Source organism: Rhea pennata, chromosome 1 (genome assembly GCF_028389875.1).
Source record: "Rhea pennata isolate bPtePen1 chromosome 1, bPtePen1.pri, whole genome shotgun sequence".
Taxonomy (NCBI): Eukaryota; Metazoa; Chordata; class Aves; order Rheiformes; family Rheidae; genus Rhea; species Rhea pennata.
The window spans coordinates 118,995,014-119,022,693 of record NC_084663.1 but is presented as its reverse complement, the minus strand read 5'-3'; the positions used below and the strand labels follow the sequence as shown (position 1 = coordinate 119,022,693).

The window sequence follows — 27,680 nt, the reverse complement described above, 5'->3', positions numbered from 1 at the left end:
TCTTCCCTTAGAGTTTGAAGTTAACATTGTTGTTCTTCTGCATGATGATCATCTCATCACAGAGAATTTTCCCCTGAAGCTCTGCAGAATGTAAATAGCCACAGGAGGACTACCTAAGGATTTACCAAAAAAGGGAGAAAATTCCTCAGATACAAGGTTGAATATTGTCCATGGATTAGTTTACCTAAAAACACATCTCTTCCTCCTTTCTGCTAGTAGTTCTCATGTGTTCAGTCCCCTGTAAATCTTCCTGAACACTCTGCCTGTCTTCTCATGATACACTAAGCAGATGTATCCTTCTGGTCAGCCTTGTCAGGTGTCTTTCAGAACTCAAGGTTTCTGCACTTTTTCTCAGACATTTTCTGAAGGAATGATTTTGGGTATTTCTAAACTTGCAGGATGTAGTAAGTTTCTCTTGAACTAGTACTACACTGTGAAATACACAAAAAGTTCTTTCTTTAAAGACTACTTAAGCCTAGTAAGTCCTGTTATATACTATGTATATTGTGGGGGGGGGTATTGCACTTGGGATATAATGCTGAATAGAATGTTCTAAGATAAAATAAATGGTGCTACAAAAATGTAAGACGGATGAATATTGCAAGGTGGGGATGAAATAAGAAGGAACCGAGCGTGTTATGAGCAAATAGATTCATATTCCCCTTATTGAACAAATGGTCTTAGAGCTGAAGTTCCTTGTCTTGTGTGTGTGTGTGGCTTTTTTTCCTCCTTCCTTATTGCATTGGCTCTTCATAGGTTTTTAGGCTTAGACAGAGTATACTCTTAATTTAGCTTTGCTGTTTGCATGAAATAAATAGCACTAAAGAAAGAGGACCAGTCAAAAGTTCTGACCTGAGAATGTACTTCAGGTATTTCTTGCATTATAACATCTCCCTCCTTAACTTCTGAAGCCCAGTTTTGATGTGAAAGTGTGCTTTGTAAGTTGTTGTCTTAGGAATGACTGTTGTGACAGAACAGCACAGCTGCATTGTTACAGACCAACCTATCTATCTATTGTCTGTCTATACTAAATGATGTGAAAAACTGCATAAAAAGATACTTTTGCTATGGCATTTTGTGCTTTTAGGACATGATTTGGCATTATATGAATAACATTCCATTCACTCTTAATTAAAAGTGGGTTAATATTGTCACTTATGCAACTTGCTGGAGTATAATGTATATGCTAGGAGGGGAATTAGTAAAGGAAAACATACTATTTTACACTTTCAACTGTACAGTTGCGAGCATTTTAATGAGTTTCTGACATCCATGTGAACAGGCCCATCAGGAACTGGATCGGCAGACCATTTCACTGAGAACTAACCCTCCTGAAAATGAACATGGTGTGGATGTTTTTTTTAAAAAAAAGTTAACAGCTGCACCTTTCTAACTGTTAATTTTCAATATGATGTTGTGTAGGAAAGGTGGCATTTTAAGTGTATAAAGTGCAATATAAATTATGAGTAAAAATCTGATAACATAAAAACATAGAATTAAGGAAAAAAAAAAGCCCCAAAAAATCTTTCCTCTAGCTTTATCTGGTAGAACTGTCCAGCTATCATTTTGAAGTTTGGCTGTGGCTTTGTATCTTCTGTATTTTAGGAATAAACACCTGAAATTCTATTTGTGTGTTACAATATTCTTGTATTAAAGTAGTACAGTTCCCCCTTCCCCCTCAAGTAAGTAATAAGGAAGTAAGTCGCACATTTCTCTAAGATCAGGAAACAGTACAAGACCATTTTGGGGGAAACAAAGCCATTATCTTTATTTTACAGGCTGTTACACGACTGCCACCTGCTGCTCAAAATTAAAGTAGCACCATCAACTTAGAGATTCGGCAATCGTTTGAGTTGTCCAGGCATTTGCTTCACCCTGCCTCTGCCTCCAGGAGCTGCAGCAGTTCTGCTCCTTTAGTGCAAAACTACAGCCTGTAGCTTGTCTCACTGCTGGCACAGTGATGGTCCCAGTGGGTTGATAAAATGCTTTGGAGAGCCATGAGTGTGACTGCTGAAAAACCTGCTGGATGCTCTTAGTTTCCAGGAGGCAGCTTTAACAGGAACCTAAGGACCACTGTTACCCATGATACTTATTCAGGAATCTGGTCCCAGCTGTGCTGTGGGCATAAGGAAAATAAGATTGGCTGATAACAAACAAGTATATGTGGATACAGGCCAGTTCAGTGCTAAGATCTTGCATTAACAGCAAGTGCTGTCTTCACCTGTTCACAGCCAGCTTACCCTTACTATCTTAGGGCAAGTTGTTTCATTTATTCAGTGAACAATTTCAAATATGGCATGTGTGAGATCAGTAACTTATTAGACTTAGCAAAAATAATATACATAAAATAAGAAAGCATATCAACTGCAGTAGTAACTTTATTTTGATCACAGAGTTCCAGTTAACATACTGATTAATCAAAGTAGTAGTTTGAAGCTTTATCAGTAGCATACATACTCATTTTGGGGAACAAATGATCCTTAGCATTAGCTAACCTAATCACATATAATCAATTAATCCTCCTTGTACTGAATCCACAGTCATACTCTACTTCCAGAGTGTTTTGCTGTACATGATCTGAATATGGTCTTTTGGCTATCTGAGACAAATTTTGCAATGAAGGTTAGTTACACTGATGGCAAACAGACTTTATAAAGTAGTAGGATAACCAATCTTTCAGATCTTTATATTCTGTACCTCATACTTTTAGATAAACTAGCATTCACGTACAGAATACAGATGTACTGTATTGCTTGATCAAAAATAAACCCACTTTTTTGATTTAAACAAATCAACTCTTGACATGAGAGAAATTCAAGCCATATTCTGAGTTTAGTAAAAGTGAGGCATAGCATTCCAAGTGCTGCTATGCAAGCAAAAAGAACCATAAAATACTTTAAACTTTTTGCTTCAAATTTTACAGAAAAAAATTGTTTAAACAATTTGAATTATTAGCTGTTGATTCATACAGGAAATTGAGCCACAGTTATATGAACTTCATTCGTAACAATCATGAAAAGCCTAATTAAATTACCAGGGAAGAAGTAATAGCTCAGTTGTCTGAAATGCTGCTTGTCATGCAGATCATTTACTGTATGATATTAAAATTTATTTTGAATAGCGTCAGCTCTGGAAGAAAACACTTCCTTTACAGGAATTATGCACAGGGCATCACCATACTTTGAGGAAACTAGTAGTTTAAATATTCCTTTGCCAAAAAACCCACCAGCTGTGTGCACTTCTGATGCCTGAACTAGATAAGCTGCACACAGTTAGGCAGCAATGAGGGAAAGTGCTGGATCTCAGAGTATACTAACTTGAGTCTATTGGTACCATGGCAATACCTACATCTTAACAGCTTAACACCAAGTGTAAAGTACTGAAGTCACTGTGAGTTTTGTTACTATTTGCAATAAAACCAGCATTTCATTTCTTCCTAGGCATCATGTCACACCTCCTTTCCTTATGGTGGTTATTTATTTGCAGCGACTTTGCATTTTTGTTATCATTTGTTCAAATAAAGCAAGGTTTAAGCATATTTGTTTCGTGGAGGAAGCTCAGGAAAGTCTTCAGGTAACAGAGCATGAACACGACAGATAGGGCAGGTACTTGAATGTTCCTTAAGCCATTTTCTAATGCACTGCAAGAATAAGAAAATAATGTTCAGAAAACAGTTGAAGTCTGGTATGAAGAGTTCACCTTAAGTAGGTTAATAATTATCACTAATAGGTAAACTATTTTCCAACATGTCCTATAGCCTGTTACTAGAATTTGCAGCTAGAAAACTTTCTCTAATTCTATTGCTGTGCTGATCAATTTACACTAGTACCTATTTTGCAATAACAAATAAGCAGCAAACAAATGTGTTAATGGACAAAGATCACTAACAGAAGTATCAGTTTTTTTAATACAGTTCCATAAAGTTGTATATGCAACTACTATCAGGTGGCAAATACAGTTTTTATAGGTCTAGCCCATTCTGTAAATATACTTCAAACAGAAATCTGTGGCTTGATCAGCAACCAGTCGTCTGTGATTTAGCCCCTGAAGAGTAAGCTTGAATTCATTCTGATGAACTATCATTCTGGTTAAGAGCTAAACACCAAAACTGGAAACTTACTTACCAATACACAGACTAGAGCAACTCTTTGAGTACAAACTACATAATGGAAAATTGTGTGTTGTTTTTTGCTTTTTAAGTGCTAAAGAATAGCAGGGGGTTTTTTTGCCTTTAGGAAATGGGAACAGCTGTACATCTGAACTTGCACAGTGAAGAAAATATAAAAATGCTTACTTCTCTGTGAAAACGATGCCCACATTCTAGTTCACACGAGTCTCTGCTTAGCTCCTCATGACATATTATGCAAGGATCATCATCGGAGGTCTATATATAAAGCATTAAGTTTTTGAAAGCTAGCAACAATCATCAAATTCTAATAAGTTAATAACGTTACTAACATCTCCCCTCCCTTCCTCTGACATACTTTGATTACTCCATGTCCCATAATACTAGCTACAAAAAGTGCATGTTAATAACTTCAAGGTCAGTGAAACAGTGGAGAACTTACTGTATCATCTGATTTTTTCCATTTAGATCTGGCTGTTGCTCCGACATTTCCCCATGGCTGGGAACTTGGCCGAGATGGATATGGATTTTTACTTGTGGCACTTTTAGGTCTTGCCTTGGGGGGGCTGGGTACGTTTTCTTCTGCAGGTACTTCTTGAGTCCGAGTTCCAGTCTGTCCTAGCGAAGCAGAAGATACTGACTTCACAGCTCTCCCTTCCGAAGTTGATGCCTAGACAAGTATTGGAAAACAATTTTGAGCAAGTTTATATCGCAGAGTTTGATAGTAAGGAAAATTTTGTGCTCTTCTGGACTCTGCCATGCTGTTTCCTTGTCAGAGTTGCACATCAGAAATGTCAGTACTACAACACACTACCTTATTTTGATGGTCCAGAATGAGTTCTGTCACCCTCCTAAGGATTTCATCTAAGCGCAGACCTGACAATGTGTTTCCATTTTTTATTCGTACTTCTTTTATGAAGTTAATGAAGTCTGAACTGAAAGACAAAAAATTAAATAATTACAGATTATTAATATTATGGCTATTGAGTTAATCAGAATGCTAGAGAACATTGCCTCTTCCATGTTTGATTCATACCAATAGAGCCATTAAAAGATTTTCACTTTTCACATGAACTATAGCAAACACCTGCTTCTAATATCTCTCTCAGTAACAAGGTTCTAGCCACCTTTACTATAAAATATTATCTAAAATATTAAACTAGTGATTTTAATAGAAAAAAGGTCAACACAACAGATCTATTCCCTTAAAAGAACCTCTTCCTCCCCCCCAAAATTACTCTTCTCATGAAATATGAAACATTTACCAAGAAATTCATTCTTTTTTACTTTATTATTAGAGGTTTAGAACTTTTGTTACCCAATGTAATAAGAAATGCAGTAAAAAAGAAATACCTGCTATAATTTGGAAAAATAGTCTGTAGATTTGCAATAATATTATCAAATGCTTTGGGAAGCATTTTGCTGTTTGGAAGTCCAGAAGGCCTTAGCTGTACAGCCAAGTCATCTTGATGGTTTCGGTTTGGCTGGCTATTCTGGGAATTATTTCTGGAAATCCGTGACGGGCTAGTTACTGAGACCTTATCGGAGTATGATCCTCTCAGAGTGCTGGTGGGTATTTTCACTGATCCATCATTCACAGAACAAAACTTAGAATTTGCATGGGTTGGTGTCATTCCAGCCTGTGCATTACGTGAAGCATGTGTTGGACCTTGATCACCAGAACTTGAAAAAGCAGGAGGTAAATTAGGATGTGCAGATGCAGCGGAATACATGACAACAGCCGGATCACTGATAGGAAGTCCACTCTGTTTCCTCTAGGAAATAAACAAATTCCCCCCTCAGTTAGTAATTAAAATAAACAGAATTCTTTGAGCATTTACAGCATGAATGGTGCTGTACTTGGTCATGCAAAGGAATTGGAAGGTCCTATCAATTTACCTTAACTTACTTTACCAAGGTAAAAATATATTTCACAAATATATTTTTCCCAATATGCACTACGTATAGACAAACTGCTTGAAATCTGATTAAGTATGACAACATATATGCATTCAAACTGCCTTAGCTTATTTGTTTGCTAAAGAATTAACTGCTGTTGGACAGCTTTTAAGTTTTAAAGTATAGTCTGAGGTTGGCAGTAAAAACAGTACTGCTTTAAATAAATGCTATCAATTTGAAAATACAAAATTCACTCCTTTTAATTGATGATGTAATTCCTATATGATCCAATGTAATGTTTTTTAGACAAACTATGTCAGCTATAGTCAATGTTAGAAAATTTAGAGCTGACTTGATCCAAGACTACTTTTTTCGCACTAACAACTCTCTTCCATAAATGGAAAAAAAAATCCTTCAAATGAGCTTGGATGTTTGATACCATTACTGCTATTTGTTCCAGATCCTGACTGCTCTAAAAAGTTTGTTTTCTAACCCACAAAACTAATATTCTACATTTATTCATGTTCAAATTATAACTGCAGGTTCTTGCTCTATGTTCTTAACATCTTTCTGAAGTAGTATTTTACCTTCCATGCCCAGAACCTTCCCTTACAAAGAACTGTCTCCTTTGGAGAACGCGAAGAAATAAATGAAAGTAACTTTTGGAATAAGGTGTTAGTCTATGAAAAAAATCAGAAGATCCAATATTTGCATGAGAATATGAATTTGTTTTATAGATATAGGTAATCAATCTAACTTTGCTAATTCAGATGCATAAAGAATGAACTGAAACATTACATGGCAGGGCAGTCTCAAACTACTAAAACAGATTAGTTTTTACAAGTTTTCATATTAGTTAGTACATAGCTTTAGGTTTATTTTTGATGATCCTTAAAGCTTAAAAAGCTTACCAGGTTATATTTTTGTGTATAAGAACGTGCTGAGCTTTAAAGGTGGAATTGATTAACAAGTCAAGGAGGAAAGGATTTTTCATCATTGATTATTTTTCATTTGGATTCAGTATTTAAGCTGAAAGAATTATAGAGGTATCTCTTCTAAACCTTGTATCACTCTAGTAATAACAGATACTGACTGCAAAACAAGAGAATCAAACTTCCCTCTCCTCCCCAACCTGCAAATTGTTGGTAAACTAAGGAAGATAACTAAGAGTATTTACATATTCTTATCAGAAGAGTCTTGAGAATTCTGTGCCATAAGCAGAAAGAAGATACCTAGAAATAAGTGGAGAAGGAAAGGTATGCAAGAGAGCAGAAGTGTAACTATTACTAGTAAAACTCCAGAAAAATTGTAGTAACAATCAGAAATTTACAGTATTAGAACAAAGCTTTGAGTCTAAATTGTACCAAAAGCAAAGAGGGGGGGGGGGGGGGGGGAGGGGGAAAGGGACTTTCTACAGAAAATGCATTTATGGAAGAATGTTTCCTGTGTGGTATTTCTTGATGCCTTTGGATATTTTGTGTGTGTTTGTGCACTATTAATGCATTTTACTTACAGTATCAATTATATCTCCCCTATTTTGAGAGATGACTGAACAATTTTGTCCTTACTCCAAACTGTCCCTTTTGTATACAGCAGCTTCTGAATGTTATTTGTCTTCATGATTGTGCAGGAACTCTGTGCCTTGGTTTCAGCTTCACTGTCAGTGAATGGCAGTATTTGTTTATTAGCATCATTCCTGCAGCTATATTGCCTGCAAGTATTTTGCCTTGGTGCATACTTAGCAGAGTATTGACTTACACTGACTTTGTCCTTGCACCAGGGAACAGTCACAGGTGCTTTGGAAGTAACTGACACGATTTGAGCAAAGCATGTGGGACTCCTGACCCACAAAGAAAACATTTTTAATAGTATTTATCTGGGATATAGCTATTATAGATTAATTTCCATAAATGGTTATACTCCATCTAACTTATGACAGATATGACTGGAAGTTAATTTTGGCATCCACAATCAGTTACACGTGTTGGTGTAACAGGGCCTTGTCTCAAAGGATTTTGGTGCTACAAGAAAGTCATGATATCCAAAAATATTAATCCTAATTCATACAGAATATGAAGCATGCTGAAGTTAATCTTAAGCAACTTATGCCTCTTTAAGGACTTAGTGATTTGTTTCTCATTGGGCTTCCTCATGCTACATTTTCCTTTAGGCCAGTATTTGGACATATGGAGAGCCAGGCGACTTTTTGTTCACAACTGGAAATTCAAGTTCTAATGTACACTTATATAAAAGATAGCCATGCTGATGCAAGCTTAACTTCTTAATAGCCTTGAAACCCATTGCTATCAAATACAATGTACATACTAAGACACTGGGAGATGAAAGATCTGCAGCTTCCATTTTAGTGAGGCAGTTTAGTGCTCCATTTTTTACCATCTGAATTTTTTCTTCATACTGAGCCTGCAGAGGGAAAAAAAATACCCTCCAAATTAGCATTAATTTAAGCTCTTTCATTAGTCACAGTGGCATAAACACAACTACATTTTGCAAATCAACAAAAATATCAGGCCTTGCAAATGGAGAAGCAGGGCTACAATTTGCTATAGTAACATACCTCTAATAAGGTACTTGCATTAATGCTTGAAAGGGTTTGGGAAATGGTGTGTGTACACACATTCAATTCCAGTTCTTAAAACTTAACCTAGACATTTTAGACATCTTCACTCTTTATAGCAAGTTTTCTGTTACATTTAAAGAAGTTGCGTAGACTTTTGAAGTCAAAGAAATACAAAAGAACTGACTGATTGGACTTGTTAATATGGGAACCAACTTTGAAGCAACATCTATAAAAAACAGACTTTTGCCTTTATAAAAATCTAAGTCATTAACTGCAACTTATCCATACTTTCATAATCAGCACTTATTATTGGAGGTTAAATACTGTTGTTCAATACTTGGAGGACAAGTTATTGAAGCTTTAAAAACAATAAATAAAAAAGAGGAACGCACAATTATTTAGAAGATACTTATTTTGCTCTAATTCAGAAGACAAAGTTCAATTTACTGGTTTGGTAAAATAAATCAAGACTTACCTCTACTTCTTCCACTTTTTTCTTTATATTTGAAATAAATTTTTCCCAAGACTCAATCTGTGTCTTCAGCTGAGGTAATGCTGATGCTGAGCTGCTGAAATAAACAGGTTTTCAGTTAAACTCCAATATTCCCATTCTTTTTAAGACCAGTGGATTTAGTACAACAATTTTTTCTCTCTGAGGTAAATCACAGTAAATTAAAATTCTTTACAGCCTTTAAAAGTTAAACTACTGGCACTTAGGTCCTATCCAGTCTTGGAAGTGGACTCCTCAAACAGAAATTAATATGTTGAGGCAATTGAGACAGAGTACACAACATGTTAAGACAAACATAATTCCAAGGGCTAAGCTAATTCCTGGGCAGAATGGAAACAGCCTTGTTGCATGCCCAGCAGATCTGTTACACCTCTTTTCCATTTAAATTGCAGCCCTTTCCCAGTGATACTGGGCAGGCAAAACTGGAACATTCCCAGTAACCTTATCTTCCTAGGCTAATAAGACAAGAAGCTTACTGATTTTTAAGTACCTCACATATTGGTAAATTATGATTAAAAAAAGAAATTCAACTTAGTAAGAGGAAAACAATATACCAAAAAAAGGGGGGGGTATACTGAACTACAGCATTTTCATACACCTTTCAGGCTAACATCAATCTGAGCAAAATTGACTTGTCTAGTTTAAAAAGTCATGATTAATCTCCAATAGTTACTTCCATTCAGGAAGTACTACTGTAACTCCTGGTATAAACTTCCCATACCTGCCCCCTGACTTCAACACCTTAAGCGTTGCTTCTGCATTGGCAGCTATGCTGTAGAGCTTGCATACTTCAGCTTCCTTCCAGTTTTTGAGTACTGATACCTGCAACAAAATGTATTTTTTTTAATGCAATAAAGCACTATTATGGTACAAGGAATAAAACCTCAAACTAGATTTCAATAAGCATCTCAAACAATAGAGAGCACAACATGTAGGTTCCTATGATGAGGAATTTCAAGTAGAATTAAGTGTACGAGCATGCTTTTGGGGGGGGGGGGAATAACACAGGCTACAGTCACTTCAACTGAAGGTAGAAAGCTCCTACTGCAGGTATGACAGCCTTCAAACCTTTCACGAAAAGGAACAGTTGTTTGAGACATTCTTTCAAAACATTTCCAATATAAAATATACTGTATAGCAGAGATCTTGACATTTATCAGTACTCCGTTCCTTTCAGTGAAATACTCAAGTGAATTGTTGAATTCTGATTCTACCTGACACAGGAGTAACTAAATGTTCACTAACTATACCTTAGTTTTAACAAGGAATTCGTATCTTCCTTTCCTTAATTCTTACAAATGGTATCTATTCATATATGTAACAAGGATAAGTATTAAACTGTAAATCACTAGTTGCATTTTATTTGGGGCAATATTAGATGTCCCAAGCATTCATTCTGTGCACTTTAGTACTAACCAATAATAATGTGCCTTGACAATCTGCAAAGTTTTGCAGGGTAATTTCAAACAGCAGTTATCAATATTTATCACTTTTGATGTATACTTACAAAGAGTCTTAGAAGCTATTTAAAAGAAACATGTCTTCATTAAACAAGACTTTGCCACTCATTTTCCCCACCTCCTATTAGTGCAAACGACCCAGGCTATAGCAGAAGTCTTTCAGGATTTTTTGTTTGTACCTCTGCAGTTACAGCTCTTTTCACACACTCTTGACAGTCATCTTGGCTCTTTTTTATTAGTTCTTCCAGCTTTACTTTCTCATTAGCAAATTTATTACTGCGAAATAAAGTTAAATATTTGGTTAACATTTACAGCTGAGTAATAAATAAAAATGACAGCAGTCCTATGCATCTGCATGTATATTGTACAGCTTGTGGCTTCAGGCACAGTACCTGAGCCATACTGCTGGCTCGGTGGGGATTTCTTAATCACATTTTACTGTGCAATGTAAAAATCTTAGAGGACCTTCAATACTCCAAGTTTTATTGTTCTGAGAATTAAATTATATATATATATTAAGAATGTATTTTTAATGATACCTTTACTGTATAATACATGCAAATAAATAAAAAGATGTTTAGATAAATTTATGTTTACATTTAGAACTACAGATATGTAAAGATCCTAGCTGCATACCACACCAGTACGTTTTACCACACACAACTTCTAATGTGTTCTAAAATACAGTATCATATATCAAAGGAAATACATGAGTATTTTGAAAAGCCTTCTTTTCATGTTTTAAATATCTATCTAAAAGGAAATAACATTTACCTACACTAAGCAATCAATATCTCTTACCCTGTTAGTTTACTTTTTAAGTGCTTATTTTTTCTATGCATTCACTCAGAGTAAAACAGACAACTCTGGTAATGACAAGTCAGTAGAAAAATGTAAATATTGCTGAAAGGTACAAGAGTTTTACCTGGTCTCAAGATACGTATTGAAATACAGCTTATACTGCCTTTCTTTCTCTTCAATGTTCTTTGAATACCTAGAGTAATCAAATCTTTATTAAACATATTCTGGAAAACATTCACTAGCAAACAGATTTCTTATTCTTTTATAACCATAATGACAGTTATGCAGTAAATGTATACATCTGATTTATATGCTGTTCAGTACTGTATGTTTATATAAATGAACTCCTAATTAAGCAGGACGTAACTAATAGAAAATGCAGCCTGATAGTTTTTTCAAGAGTGCTTTGGCCCAACTACTCAAAAACTAAAGATATTAGAACAGCATTGAAGGACAGAAGTCTTCTCAGGGGTCTGTAAACAGAATGAGAGCAGTAAAAATAATGGATGAATTGTGAAATCTGATTAGGAAAAGCATTGCTAAGTAAGTCAGTTTCATCAGTTGTGAGGAAGCCGTTTTAAATGTTTACCTATAATTGCAAAAAATACTGAAGCAGACAGGAATCTATTTCAGCGTATTAGGGTGATAAAACATCTGGTTGGATATATTGCCGGTGATTAGGTTAAAGGTTTCTGAAGTATTCTGAATATTTTTGGAAAAATCTGCCAATAATCTACATCAAATGACACATGTCTAATTTCTCACTGTCGGTGATGTGATGCTGTGGATGCTTGTTGACCATGGTAGGCAGCTGAATGCAGTTGGTTCCTGCTCTTCCAGAGCCAGAGTCAACTGCCAAAGGAACAGCTGGGTTTGCTGCAGAGAGGGTCATTGTGGGACTCACACATTCATATTAATGATCAGATTTCCAAGGACAGCTCTGTAGAGTTCTGTTTTATGGTGAAAGAGTAAAAAGGAGTAGATATATGTAGCTTTGAGGTTCTTATGTCTTCACTTTAATCTGAGAAATGAATGACAAGACTAGAAAAGGAGGAAACATATTCCTAGATGACTGGATGTGGCAAAAGAAACAAAAAGTATGTGAGAAAAATGGATGCAGATCAGAGTGTAGTTGGGTTGACTGCACAAAAAGAGAAGGAAGGGAAGCAATGAAAATTTAGGGCTGATCATAAGGCGGTAAAGGAAGTAGGGTGAGGAAGCAACAGTAAGTCATGAAGGAGAAAAGTGAAAAAGTAGTTAAGATCTGAAGCATTTTCGGAAAACCTGAGGAAGATCTTAAATAGTGATGGAGTTCTGTTTATTATTCAGATTAAATAATAGTTGATCTGCATACAGATGAAGTTAGCAGCAGCACTCATCCAAGAACTGTATTTAACTCATTTTCAGAATCAGGGTAACAAATCTGAATTCTCACTCTGCATACATCACTCAGCTATTCAGTGATTTTTTCATGCTTTTATATCAGAAAATTTTAGCAAGTTATTTATTATTTAGCTGTAGTCCATGGAATCAGCAGATAATACTGAAACTTATAGCCTATGAGATGTGACATCATCTACTACTGCTTAAAAAACAAAATCAAGCAAAAGGAAAAGTGATGTAGATCTGTATTCAAAATTAGTACCTACATTTCATTAGTATCTGTATGCTTTTTAGCAGTGTGCCTTATTGTTTTTAAGTTCTCTTGATTTTCTTTTTTCTCCTGTTGCCATTTTTTCTTTTTTTTTTCTAAATCTTGATCAAGCCATTCCAGTTCACTCCTTGATATCTAAAATCAGAATATAAGAAAACATTATTTCTAAAAGACTATTTCACTGAAGTGCAGGTTAGAATAGATTGCTTATACTTATGAGCAAAACCAGTGAAATTTACAGTAACAGAATTGTACTACTGCTTAATTTATTCTTAGGTCAGGTGTTTAGCACAGGCAGCACACTCATTGATGTCTACCTGCAAACCTCATTTATATGGCCAACTTCAGAACATGTAACACCTACTTTGTAGTTAGTTAAAACAAGAAACCTAGTTGCACAGTGTTATGTACACATGCATACTGAAATCCAGCTCACAAGCTCTGTTCCAGCTTCCTAGTTGTTAGCACTGATTCAACAGACAAGAAGGCGGCAATGAATCCATACGGCTGCCATAACCGCTTAAACAAACACCACACGACACATCATTCAGAAACACGCATCATGAAGAAAAAACACAAGCACCTACATCACCCGTGGACAAGCTCACCCACCTTGGCTTGCTCAAACTTTCTGAGCTTCCATTTTTAGTAAATACTCATACAGAAACATGGATGTAAGACTCCATTGTCCCCTATATAAAAGTTTGCCAGGCTATTCGTATCCAGAGTTAAAGCTAGAGTTGGAGGAGCTTCCAAGCTGCATTGCACGGATTTACTCCAACACACAGATGAAAGGAAGAAATAGACATTATCATAGAAACAGTAAGACTGGAAGGGACCTCTGGAGAGTGTGATTGAATGTCACTAAAGCATAAAGAAAGGGGGTGGGTGAAATGCTTTTGGCCTTCAATTATTTTTTTTAAATGAGAACACTCCCCAATGTAGACAAATGAATAACCTGTAGCACATACGGCTTTAACTGTAAAAATCAGCCCAGGCAAATAAACTGATAGGAGACCAATAGATTGGTCTGGATTGTCTATTTTTGCTCCCAGGCCTCTTCAAGGACATAAAGCCTGTTAGCAATCCCAGTAAATCAACGATTACCTACTTGAGACCCCCTTCTTCTCAAGAAGGGGGGAAGGCTCAGTAGTATCATGCTTTTTGTTCCTTAGATTCTGTCAAAAGCAATAGCTATCCACTAGATGGAGGCAACCAATCACCTATGTGTTTGTGTTCTTATGATGGCATACAGACAAAAATTTTGAGATTTGCTAAGTTAGACGTTATTGTGATGAGGACTATCATTTAAGTCTCAAAAATACAGCTGACTGATCACAAGAAATCTAAAACTCAGCAGGAGGGGGAGTTCCCTGCAGTTTGTCTTTGCTAACCAAACCATTGCATGAATAAAAATGTTACCTCAATCTCTTCAACACTTTTTTTTAACAGCTCTTCTAAAGTACTGATTTCCTCTGAGCTTCGGCTTTGTAATTGCTCATATTTCTCCTGAGCTTCTTTAAGTTGTTCTTTTAATACCTGATGCTCTTTTTCCATACGCAGAATATCTCCCTGAAAATAAATTATGAAAGATAATCTAACAGTAATTATCCACAAGGTGGCAAACATTCATGGCACATCTAAAATGAACAGTCTACTGTCAGTTGAGATTCAAAAATCTGCAGAATTCTTCAGAGGAAGTTGTGTAACAATTTGAATACAACTCAGGAAATGATCATTCATGTCAGATTAATGGAATATGAAGACTTTGAAGGCCATATATCCCTACTCATCTCCTGATACAGACAGGAGACTGACATTAACAACAGTCTGAGCTATCAGCATGCCTAAGTGGAATATTTAATCAAAACTCAAGATTTTGAGAGGAAGTATCTAACTTCCCCTGAAACATACTCTAACATCTAAATAGCTACAAAAAAAGAGCTCCAAAGCCACCTTTTTTATGGACCTACCTGAAGTCTGTAAGGACATTAAAGAATATGGTCCAACATAATGGGCTAAATCCCCCTTCCCTCCAATATCGGTTAAAATACCTCACTTGCAGAGAACTTTATCTTTGCACTACTACATTTTGGGGCACTCCTTTTACCTCCTTCATGAAGAATGTACAACACAAATACAGGTTACTTACTTGTTGCATTTCAAATGGATGAAAAGGCAAGGTATTAGTTTCTCTATCAGCTACTTCACGATTTACCTAAAATACAAAGAATCATTACTTTAAAGGCTTTCTTGTCTACATGCGCAGTTAGTAGGTCAGCTGGTTTGTTTTAGAGGGCCTAGGAGATCTAATCTAGTCTTACAACTCCACTATTTTGAAGTAGGTTTATCTATACTGTAAGAAGAAATTATGCAACTGTTTGCAAAATGGGCTTCAATATATAACAAAAGCACTTCCCCCTCCCCAATCTTCCTCTAGTTTAATTGACCATGAGGCAGTTATTTTAAAAACATTTCTCATGTTCTTATCATGTTGGATAATCTCATACAAATGTATGCATGCCACACCGATATCTTCAAAAACATTTCCAGTTAACAGGCCAGGCTTTGAACAACAAATTTGGATGCGACCCTTGTCTTCCTGTGCTATCTGAAGAGCATTTTCATGACTGGCGTATGCTGATATAACTACGGGGTGCCATTAGAGTGAATACTGCAGCCACTCTTCCATTCAGCTGCATGCCCTGCTCTGCCCCTTCCAGCATGCCCAGCAGGGCTTCCTGTGCCTGCAGGACCAGCCTTTTGGTTTTTATCTTCAGAAGGGGAGGGGGGAAAAAGGGAAGTGTGCAGGAGTCTCACCCTGAATTCATGCTACAGCTGGGCAGTCACTGCAAGACCAGAAGGAAAGCAACAGCCAGTGATTGTTAGAATGTATAAAATATCTAAAACCTCAAAGATTATAAAACAAATTGCTGAAATAGTTACAAAAAGAAAAATGAAGACATAAGAGAGAAAGTCCTCTAAACTACATTTAAACTGATGTGTACCAGGTCCCTCTTTCATTCTGGGTCAAAGATCTCTGAAAATTTCAGGCACAATAAAATTCAGTGACTTCCTCTTTAAAGAATTACAAATGTAAAACAGGAGTATAAAAACTGTCAGCAACTCAGACTGGAAGCCCTAAAGTTGTTCTCCATCTAGTAGACATCTTAATATTTTCCAAGCTAAGTTATGGCTTTTTGCAGAGGGTAAGTAGTAGAGAATGCTAAATAGAGTGTTTTGGGTGGCTTGAGGTATGACCTGAATATCACTCTTTAAACTCCATATACTATTCAACCCTTCAGAAAGTCATAAAGAAATAATTCAAAAATGAGTTGCATTTTCAACAGTAAGAGTAATGTAGTAAAAGACACTGAACGTTTTCATTCATCATTTAAAAGCACTACGAATACTTTCTCTATCTTAATTTCTTACCTGAACAGCTATCATCTTTGTATGAGGATTATTCTTCATTAGAGGTGTACCTCTTTCTTTTTCCATCTTAATAGCCAGCATATCATTTTCAGCTTTATTCTTACTAGCAACAACAAAATTGTCTTCATAAACTGCATTATCCGAGTTCTCAAGTAGGCACTGAGGGTCTTCGTATGTTTGTATTTCAGTTGGTATAAAAATGCCAGAGACACATTTTTTGTCTGAAATTCCTGATTCATTATTATCCTGATAAGCTATATGGTCAGTATAAATATAAGCAGGTTGCTTAGCAAAATTTGAAGTGAGAGGTATTTGAGAAGTCACTGGCAATACTCTTTCATATTGATAACCCAGTGAAGTCTCAGGCAAAGATATATCAAGATTTTTAGAATCAAAGCATTCTAGTAAAACATCTGAAAAGGATGACTCATTTTCTGTGGTATTACTATTCTGACTATGTAAAAAATGCACTGATCTGTACGAAATAGGTAAAGAATAGGACAAATATTCTGGAGTCTCATAGCTTGCTACTGTTATGTCAGTAGAGGTTGAAATATGAGGTTGATTAGCATAAGATAGTGGTTTGAATTCCTTAGCAGCTGGATTTAACTGTAGCTTGTTCTGGGAAGAATTTTCTTGCATATTGCAGCCTATATAGTTTTTCTCTTCATTATCTCTAGTTTCATTTCCATTCGTAATTTCTTTAATAAGAAGTGCATGCTTCGTTAAGCCAATAACATTATCCACCATAATGAAACGAAGGGATTCCAGAAGAAAAGATTTCAGACCACCTGCATCTTCTACAATTTTTCGAGCTTCTTCAGGGAAATGTTCATATTCTCCAACTAATAATTTATCATTAATTTCCATAGGGCCATGTGCTTCCAAGATTTGAGAGAAGTAGCTTTAAAAAAATATATATAATTATTAATCAAAGCTTTTAATATAATTTTAAAATTGTATTTCACATTTTACATTTTCACAGTAATAAAAAAAAAAGAACCTTTAGAACCATTGAAAAATGATCATTTGGTAGTTGGTGATCTAACTAAACAAAGATCTTCTGTAATACTCCTGCTTTTCCTAATTTAAAAACGTGCAACTAATTGGAAAAATTAGTACCTACTACTTTTATGCATATACTTGCATGCACGGGACTAACAGGGCTGAAACAATTGCACCTGCACAATACATTACAAAGTAGAATCTTGCAAGTAACATTTTTCTCTCCATAAAAACAAACGCTATTTATATGTAAAGTATTACCACAGAAAAAGTATATACTGTAGTTGTCTAAGTATTGAACACAGACATGCAAAGGTCTGAGTAAGGGGAGTTGACAGTCTAGGCAAAAAACAAACTCCAGAAAATATTAGAGGTTAATACAAAACTTATTTAAAATAAAATCAAGTAAATATAAAGGAAAGTATACCATATGAAAAGGAAGCATGTAAAAATGTAAAAACCCTTAAGATTTATGAGGAAGACTGGCTTACAAATCAGTGTTTTCTCTGTGGCATTCAAATCACTTTATTATCCAATTTATAAGCCTCTGGGGGCGGGAGGGAAGTCCCCTTTACCTATACTGAGCACTTCAATAAAGAATGCGCGGACTAAAAGACACTCTGGCACATGACTAAGATGAAAAGAGCTCACATATCCGAGAAAAAAAAAAAAAAAAAAACTCCATCTCCATTTTTCACAAGATAGAGAGGGGGCCCTCAGGCTCCCCCCACAATCCCTTGGTTAACAGTCTAATACCGTACAAACATAGACTAACAAAGGTTTTTGGTAACCGTTAATGAAAACATCTGAGCTGCATACATAATCTTTCAGTTTGGTGCTTAGCACAAACTGAATCTTAGCCTCATTCACCACGCTTTGAGTACCAACTCAGGATAATTCAGTCGAACAGAAATGAGAAAATCACGGTCATTGCAAAGACGTTCAGTGGTTTTCGTAAAGCAAAGCTGCTAATCTGTAAGTCACTAATACACAGCAATATACATCAAATGTAGCAATAAATAAAATTTGTATCAAGGTACCTTCTATTCATTCTTTTATGCCTTAAATTTTGACTTAACTAGGAACAACTACTATGATCAGCAGTAAAACAAACAGGGCAGTTCCATCTTCAGATGTCAGAAGTATCACCCCGCTTATCATTTCAGAGCAAAGCTCAGGTTCTTATTTGACTGTTTTCCTTTGTTACTTACATGCACATTCACAAATATAAGTCCAAGGCCTTAGTTTTTCTGCACTGATCTAAAAATGCAGTTTTCATAGTATTAGTTATTGTCAATTGCTTCTACACCAAGAACTGAAGATGTTTCATTCCTGATTACTACTGCCACTTCTTTCTGGAAATACAATTAATTCTCCAATGCAAAGGTACAGAATTTACATACATATAAGCTAGAAAATTAAATCCTTAAAACTGCTGAGCACAGAAGTATATACATACTCATATAAACTCTCACAGGTTGGATTCAAGTTATTATCCAAAAGACTTTGATAACAGTTATTATTTGAAACATCACAGAGAGCTTCAAATTCCTCCATTTGACTCCGAAGATAGTCTGGGATTACAAATGGTTCATAAGGATTCATAAAATCTCTGTAACAGTTAAAAAAAAAAAAAAAAAAAAAAAAAAAAAATGTGTATGAACAGTAATTTTTTTTCCCTCAAAAAGTAATCATGTTTTTCCACATATACTGAAAACAGCTCATGGTAACTACGTAGTCCTATAAAAACACCCTAACATCAAATTATTTTCTAACAACAAGAACAAACATTACCGCCAAAATATTTTACTGCTAAAATATTTTACTTCTATAGAAGCTTCTACCAAGATCATATCAAAACCCACCAGACTTGGTGTTTTGAAGTTTCTATCATCTGTTACCTGCAAAGCACTTTGGAGTTTGGGCAATGAAGAAAAATTACATGATGGTACTTACAAAGCATTTTCTTCTATAAATATTTTTTCTTCATCTCGTGGTGCTGTACTAACTCCACTGGACAATACTAAAACAGACTAATTAAAAAAAGATTATTATTTTTAAGCTCACAATAGCACATACAAACTGATTCACTCTAAAGAGTTTGAGTAGCTTATCTACCCAGAATGTTGTTCTGTAACTTTATTGTGTTCAGATGCCAGAAAATGAACTGTAAAACTCAATCGGGTAAATATAATTACCCATACTGCACCCCTTCTGGAAAGTTTTTAATAATTAAATTACTAGTTTCTTCTTCTGAACTTAATCTGGATGGAGAAATTAGGATATTCAGCCCAGCCTGTTCTTTTTACTGATTTCATCTAAATCCTAAATATGCCCATTCTTTCACCAAGTTCATATTATAAGAAAACACCAACGCAAGCAAACAACAAAAAACCGTATAGCCTCATTTTTTGCTCACACTTCTGTTTAACTTCTTTCCATTGGGCTGCCTATCAACCGTCTTTCCAGGAATCCCGCCCTTTACATTTGAGATCCATGAAGCCTTAGTATTTTTAATACAGGTAAGTTCTCAGTTACCCCTAGTTCCACCTGGTTTTAATATTAGTCCTCTTGTTTTTATGTTTATCATTATAAGTATTTTTTTTCTTTTAATCTAGTAACTTTAGAAAAACACAGACTTGTATATATGGATCTAAGGAATAGAAAAACTCAGTTGATGACAATAGTAAAGATTTTAACTTTTGAAATTCTAATAAAATTAAAAAAGAAAAAAAAAGAACAAAAGAAAGAAAGGCTGGGTACATAGAGAAAAATAATCAGAAAGAATGTATCGATGCTTTCAGTAAAGTAAAATACCAAAAGAAACAGCAAAAAGGCAGCATATATGCCAACTAGGATATTAGTCCTTCAACATCTATAAAGTACTGAACATTTACTGAAATAATACTTTTCTGACTATTATATGGAACATTCTTTGCTTCTTCAGTCACTGATATGCCCTTAAAAAATATCAGAAAAGACAGCTGAAGATACGACTTCAAATCTATTTTATGAGAAGCGTAAGGACACATTTTGCTTTCTCAAAATGACTTGCAGAGAGTCCTTTTCCAAATTTGTTACTTTGTTACTTGTCATTGCAAAATGAAGTGGAGCATAAAATATTAGTTATAGAGTGCAATGTACAGGTAATTACAGCAGTTCAGATTCTTCCTCTCATGCTCTACCATATTCACAGAAGGTTTGCTTTTTTCCCCATACGGGAAATCAAGAGCAAAACTGCAGTTTAGTATGAAGGCATTCTTGTTGAAAAGACTGAGGGTATTGTACATGATCAAAGCTAGCACTATTTATAAATAACTGATCTTTTAATTTCAAATTTCAAATTGTAAAATCTCTTTTACAGTGGCAAATTCTTATTGTAACAAAAAAAATTAAAATTGTATTAATTGGATCTTTACAGTATTTTCTACTTCAGAGAAAACTATCTCAGGATTGAGTCTCCACAAGTTATTTAGGAAAACAGCCCCTATGCATAAGAACTCTTAACAGTTCCAGTAAATAAATAAATTATTTATAGTAAGCAGCTAAAACATCACTGACCCGTAAGTCTTTTGATTTTTTCTTTCTGTTTTTGTTTTTAACTTTGATACCATTAGTCTGAAACAGAAAAAAAAAAAAGGTTACTAGGTTTTTCCATCAGAATAAAATTATGTTTCCAAAATCAGTATGTTAATTCAAAAATTTCAAAAATTCTCACTCTTCTCAAAAAACTAAGACTTACAGCATTAGCCCTCATTCCCCCCACCTGCCCCCAGCTGAAATACACAAACAGAAACAGAGCTTGCAAAACCTTATCCATTCTGTTTTTCATCATTCTTTTCCTCAAATACACAGCACATTTAAAAGCAAGATATTCATTCACTATTATACTTCTGCTGCTTACTCTTTACATGAAGCAAAAATTGTATCCATAATTAGGCAGCTGTAACACCACATAGTGCAGCTTCATGTGAGAAATGAGAAGCAAATAACTAGCAAAATAACTAGCAAAGTAACTATTCAAATTTCTACTAAGATAAGCAATGAAGGAACAAAAAAATGCATCTTCCCCTTTTAAAAGGGCTGAATATAGGTTAACTGTTAACCTACCAAAAGCATAATTAATCATGAGTTTATTTTAGAAGTAGTTTTATTATGATGGCTTTAGTTTCATTCTTGGATTTCTAACAGTCATGAAACTCAAGAGGAGCAAAGGATTTCACATCCTCTTGAGACACCTATTAACTAATTAACTCTAAACATTTATTCTATATATCAGAAGTAAATCTTGGTTTTGTATGGATCAGTTAATCTGAAAACTAGAGCAATTTAAAGGAGAGTGCTCCAAACACATAATTAACTGAAAACACATAAAACACTTCTGCCAGTTAAAAACCCCTATTAAGGCTCAAGATACTGAGAAGTGATTCAGAATGATGTAGTTTTTAAGCTATGGCTTTAATCTGAAAAGCATCTACAAAAATTACAGTGAGAATGCAAAAGGCTTGTCTTGATCCCTTCAAATTTACTTGGCTTATTAGCAGAACAAATTTCTAACTCCTAATCCCACAATTTAATATCTGAAAGTAAAGTTGAGTTGCATTTGCTCCTCATATGTTGCTTTGGACTGTAAAATATACAGTATGGTTAGCATTACTACAAATTATGCACATTCAAGCAAGTATCAGGCTTCAGTTCCAGTTGTTATAGTAAATATGCAGGTATGACAACTAGCAAAAGTTGGTTTGCAAGTTGGACTTTTTTTTTTTTTTTTTTTAATTTCCCAATGCTACTTTTAAAGACAACTGTTGTTATCAAGCAGTATGTAAATGCTACCCCCTTCATGCACCAGACTGCTTTTTTTGCCCCATCTGAAATCATAGGTGTAGCATATCACTGCATTCCCCTCCACTTTCACTACAGCTCCCTCTCATCTTCCTCCTTCAAATCCTCAAGCTAAAACGTACCTTGTTGGCTTGGATTTTCACTAAAGAGAAAATCCTAAACAAATACTTTACTGAGAAAAGTTTAGGAAAAAAGGAATTCAGTCTTCAAATGCTTGAAGAAATGGGCAGGAGGGAGGGCAAAGAGAATAAATTGTAACACTACTGCATCTGAAGATGATGTAAAATAATCTCATTCACTTTTGCACATTTTCATGAAATGCAAATACTTGTTTGTTTTTGAACTTATATCAAAATAGACATTTAGTGAACTTACTGACATATCTTCATTTTCCTGCTTCTTTAATATAATGGTAGGGTCATCTATTGAAAGAATAACAATTAAAATTATTAAAACAGAACTGATTAAAACAGAAACAGTACTTTTTCATCTAATTTGTAATACTGAACTATGAAATGATAGTAATAATCATTATAGTCCTCCTTCATCAAACATCACCAAAGCATCTCAAAGACTACAGCTGCAGGCAGACTCTTCAACAGACTTAGAGAGAAGTAGTTATTTTGACCAGACTTATTTTAGTTGGACTGAGTAAAAGTTTGTGCACTAGTCTTGGAAAATGGGACACAAACAGTAGAATGCAGCCTTTAAAAGGACAGCTTGCCTTTTTAGACTATGCTGCATTTTAAGCATAGGACACAGAAGATTGCATTAATGAGGTTAGTAATTGGCTGAGTTTCATTATTTTATTGAGCACATCAAGTGAAGCACACCAACAGGCAAAGTACAGTGCTCACACAAATGAAGAGCTTTACATATTTACCCATTTTATCAAAGAATTCATCTAAAGCTTGATGAAGAAATGGATACTTTTCTCTGCTATCTTCTAAAAGCCATATAAAACAACGGGCTTTCTCCAAAGGCGCTTGTAGGAAATAATCAAGAATTTCTTTGTCTTCAGAACTAGTCATCACATAGTCCAGTTTATTACCATATTTTTCATTCCAGAACGTGGACAAAATACAAAGGTCAAGGTCTTTTAACAAATGTCCATACTGAAGGAGAAAAGTCTTTGTAGCTTTCAGGCCTAAAAAAGAAGAAAAAAGCCAAGATCTCATTCAGGCCTCAGAGCTCATTTAGGGCTAAAAGTGTGATATTCTTCTTCAAAGATAAACAGTTTGTTCCAGATACTAAATATAAGAGAGCTAAAATACAATATGGAAAACCTATCTCGCAAAATGCAAACGGAAGTTATCAAGAAGTTTATATAAAGTTTACTTTTATTGAACAATCAATATAAAAGAGACATACATGAATTCTTTAAGGACATGGAAGTAATTGTTTTTTTTTTTTTTTTTTTAATCAATCTCATCCAGATTTTTGATATCTTTGATACCTATTTTGCCTTTGTTTGTAAACAAAGTTTACATCTTTATTCAGGTATAAATTCATTAGGAAACTGCACAGCAAGCCAACACTACCAAAAATATCAAGTTTAATTACTTCAAGTTATACAGACAGCTAAATTTACATGACAAAAAAAGTATGAAGTTTTCCAGAAATAAATAATTTACACCTATTCTTATTTAAGCTTATTCCATACTTTCAAGTTTTAGAAACTCTTTTGATTCTTTTTTTATACACTGGAAAAGCCCTGCCCACATTATAATGCTTTTCTTAGTATAACTAAGGATCAAGCAAATTAAAAAAAAAACAAAACAAACCAAAAAACCCTTTGTTTTAGGATCTAAACCTAAGAAAGCAAGACTGGTGAGCAGGCAGGTTATCTTTTCATTTGTAAACCAAGTGATTAGGATATGTTACATTTTTCCACTGTTATTTAAACATATAACCTACCCAAATTGTTAAGATGTTTCATCCACTTGTGTAATTTGGGATCTACTTCTTCCAGCTCACTCATCACATGAATAAAAACTCTTGTTTTTACTTTGTTTTTTTTCTGGATTAAGTAACTGATAAGCTGCTCCATTATTTCATGTGATATGCTAGTAATTTTGGAATACGACATGTAATCCTCCTCACTGATAACACACCATGAAAGCAGTTCCTTTAATAGTTTTGAAACATCACGAACAGCTGTTTTTATTTGCTCAGCATTTTGAATAATACACTGCAGGATTCGATCACCAGCATACACACACTGAACAGGACCTGCAATAGGACAAAAACAAGATTTCTTACCTTTTTACAGTTTATATTCTTTAATAGTGGTAAAGTACAGATAATATAGACTAAATTGTATTTTTTAAATTGGCTTTACCACAACACTTAAAATTGGTTAGAGATTGTAACCAACTTTCTACAGAAACTCTTCTTACCATTTTAAAGTTGTGTTTTGTCAATTTTATGTTTGGTTTATACAATGAAACAACCCTTAGCTCCTTATCTCAATGCAATATTAGAAAGTTATTACCTGCAAGTAATAGTAGCTTCAAGCAATTGTCTGTACAGATTTATGTATGTGGGTTGCAGAGACAGAACTCCTCCAAGCATTACTTCCCAGTGCCCAGGCATGCTTCTGAATATCCAAGCACACATGCAGAAGCAAACCTTTGTCCTAGCCTATTAATCAACAGTGGGTTTGCATGTTGAGGTATCTTTTTTTTTTTCCCCTCAACTTCCCATGCTTTTACAGTTACTGCAATTTCTCCAGTTAGGAAACTGTTCTTTCTTTATCTGACCTCAGTTTTTAGTTTTTTCTGTAGCAGCATCCTAGCTTTTAGGATTCAAAGCTTTTTCTAAAAAACACTTTTCAATAGGTACAGTAAAATTTGAGCCTCTGTCTCTCAGTGCTTATTCATGAATCAGTGAAAAAGAGTAAGATTTTTTTAAAGAAACTTGAACAGCCATACACTAACAGCTTAGTTATTTATAAATTAACATTTCTTTTATTTCAGCTCTATTTTTAAGTATAAAATAAACATATAAATATTAAAAGTCTTTTTTTTTTAAGGGGGAATTACACTCACTTTATTATTCTGTTATAATTTGATTTAGGACATTCAGAACATTAATTATACTACCTCATAACAACTTTTAACAATAATCTACATTTCCACATACCACTGTGACCACTGCATTGAGATGGTTCATTTCCCATTTGGTTTTCTTCTGTTTTTTTTCTAGCAGAATTCAGTGCATCTTCTCGTGCACATTTTCTTCGTAATTTTTTTTCTTGTTTCATTTTTAACTTCCGAAGACTGATAAAAGCAATTAAGTAGTGAGCCTAATGACAGCTGAAATAACTTGCTTAACTACTTTGGCATAATAAATTATTTTCCATTTCTTACAATATCTATAATCTTCCATTTGACTACAAAAACATAATAAAATTAGTCTTCATTCTAAAGTTATTAAGAGACCACAATTTCATTACAATTTCATAAAAATCAAGTATACTGGTGTAAGAATATCCTGGAGAATCTTGCAATTACTTTTACTCCCACTAATAATTCCTGACTTAGGATTGAGTGCCTGAAACACTGTCAAAAGTATTTTTTTTAAAAAAAAAAAAAAATCTTAACCTTAACATTTTATACAAAATATTAATTTTGGATTTGACTTTTTTTCTTATGAATTTATCCTCTCAGCATGGCACCTCATTACTTTTAACCTTACTTGAGCAAAAAGTACAAACTCAGCTATGTCAAACTACACGGCATTTTTACAAGTGGTTTTTATTTACACTTTCTAAGCATTCATATAAAGTTTGTTAGATATTAAACGCTGTGGAATAATGGTGTTGAATTTACGCCAAGCAGCAATTCCTGTAAGAATAACCCTTGCAACCTCAGACTGAACATAGAGGTGATATTACTAATCTAGATGCACTCTATTTTTCACTGCATGTTTAATTAAGATGACCAATCCATTAAGATGAGTAACAGTCAGCCATTCTTCTAGTGTTCCAGTTAAATAGCTTAGCACCAAATGAAGGATATTGATCAAGAGCAGAAGTAAAGAGACAGCTGATGAAGTCTATATAGCCTCCAAATCACAGTTTCGCCAAACATGTCACTTCACCGCCCACAGATACCACAATGAAAGTTGCTTTCAGGTATAAGGCCTTAAAGATGACTACAGGAGTTTATATTCAAAGGCTAACAGAAATTTATTTTATTTCAACTAATTCAAGACCATTATCTCAGAGGCAAAGGGCAGCAATAGCTTTCCAAAATATCTGTAGAATTTTAGAAATTCTTAAAAATGCATGTAATCCAATCCTAGTGAAAATTTTGTTTTCAATTTGATTCAACTTGATTTTAAATGGTAGAAACCATACCTTGAACACTGCTGTTTAATACTGGCTCTTGGAGGTTCCTTAGTTCTTGAGATTTTCTGTTCAAACTGCCAAAATAAGTAGCATCATATTGATTAAATTTAAATTACATTTTAAGCTTAATTTTAATTTTTCATATAATGAAATATTGACATACTCAATTGATGTTTATGAAAAAATAAAAATAATAGTACAAAACAGATAATGCAGCCTTGTAGGCTAATTAAGCCTTATGAAGGTCTACCTAACAGTAGCTTCCACTACCACAACTTGGACTGTAGCAACACATCTTTATCCCCAGAAAATGCAGGTTGAAAGAGAATACTAAAAGTCAGGAAGAACAGGAGGCCATTTTTGCTTTACTGGTAGGCAGGAAGCAAACTTCGTAATTGCTTTTTGTCTCTCACAGACCAGCACTGCTCAAGGAAGAAGAATCCATCTTCCAAGTGACTTTGCAGAGGGTAAGAGCATTGTCCTAGCAGACTTATTTAGCACAGGTGATTAGATCGAATTTAAACTAACCAAGTTCTTTCTATGTTGTGCATACTAAATATAAAATAAAGCTGCAGTTCCCAGCTAGGAGAGCTCTCCTATTTAACTGTAAAGGACCTAGCAATACCATGAGGTAACACCTATTCCACCAGGCTAAAGAACAGTTCAAGTTTCTAAATAATATTCAGGTTCTGTAATGAAGACAGCATATTACTTATGAGTTCATAGTTAAAGTCAAGACTAGAATGCATCTACTCTACCAGGCAAATATTTTAAAGATGATACTCATATTTCTTATTAATATTTACTTACTTCACATTTTATCAGACCAGAAGAATTGAAAATAACTATTTTTGAAATAAGGCCTGTACAATCAGGAGTGAAACATAACTCTTGAAGAAAATCCTGTAGGAAAAAATGAGTTACACAAAGAAGACATTTAATTCATACAAATTCTGTGTTCTTATACAGATTACAGTTACTTAATTTGAGGTGATCAAGGTAGTTAGAGCTA

General features: G+C 34.6%; 2 protein-coding genes across 10 annotated transcripts in view; one reads left to right on the top strand and one right to left on the bottom strand.

The window, feature by feature from the left end:
- The window catches only part of VPS26C (VPS26 endosomal protein sorting factor C), a 29,542-nt gene extending 24,866 nt beyond the window's left edge, over positions 1–4,676 (top strand). Inside the window, exons 8-9 of one of the 2 annotated variants that reach the window (XR_009961114.1) lie at positions 12–156; positions 4,595–4,676. Coding sequence is in view for 1 of the 2 variants with exons in the window: in XM_062598892.1 (XP_062454876.1) it covers positions 12–94 (83 nt within the window). In the remaining variant the exon portion in view is untranslated. Of the gene's footprint in view, positions 1–11; positions 1,627–4,594 lie in introns of those variants that run through there. The other variant, XM_062598892.1, reaches the window with a different exon arrangement.
- TTC3 (tetratricopeptide repeat domain 3) overlaps positions 2,361–27,680 on the bottom strand; it is a 62,233-nt gene continuing 36,913 nt past the window's right edge. For 4 of the 8 annotated variants that reach the window (XM_062598829.1, XM_062598861.1, XM_062598846.1 and 1 more), the window contains 23 exons: positions 27,479–27,571; positions 26,678–26,742; positions 25,459–25,595; positions 24,232–24,546; positions 23,198–23,461; positions 22,690–22,736; positions 21,031–21,087; positions 19,426–19,502; positions 18,929–19,081; positions 16,465–17,368; positions 15,182–15,247; positions 14,452–14,601; positions 13,025–13,164; positions 11,500–11,568; positions 10,754–10,850; positions 9,836–9,936; positions 9,079–9,172; positions 8,351–8,446; positions 5,480–5,901; positions 4,941–5,061; positions 4,569–4,796; positions 4,295–4,384; positions 2,361–3,640 (listed from right to left, as the gene is read on the bottom strand). In XM_062598829.1, coding sequence (XP_062454813.1) covers positions 3,530–3,640; positions 4,295–4,384; positions 4,569–4,796; positions 4,941–5,061; positions 5,480–5,901; positions 8,351–8,446; positions 9,079–9,172; positions 9,836–9,936; positions 10,754–10,850; positions 11,500–11,568; positions 13,025–13,164; positions 14,452–14,601; positions 15,182–15,247; positions 16,465–17,368; positions 18,929–19,081; positions 19,426–19,502; positions 21,031–21,087; positions 22,690–22,736; positions 23,198–23,461; positions 24,232–24,546; positions 25,459–25,595; positions 26,678–26,742; positions 27,479–27,571 — 3,897 coding nt within the window. In that variant the 3' untranslated portion in view covers positions 2,361–3,529. Of the gene's footprint in view, positions 3,641–4,294; positions 4,385–4,568; positions 4,797–4,940; positions 5,062–5,479; positions 5,902–6,991; positions 7,258–8,350; positions 8,447–9,078; positions 9,173–9,835; positions 9,937–10,753; positions 10,851–11,499; positions 11,569–13,024; positions 13,165–14,451; positions 14,602–15,181; positions 15,248–16,464; positions 17,369–18,928; positions 19,082–19,425; positions 19,503–21,030; positions 21,088–22,689; positions 22,737–23,197; positions 23,462–24,231; positions 24,547–25,458; positions 25,596–26,677; positions 26,743–27,478; positions 27,572–27,680 lie in introns of those variants that run through there. The other 4 variants (XM_062598853.1, XM_062598870.1, XM_062598885.1 and 1 more) reach the window with 4 other exon arrangements.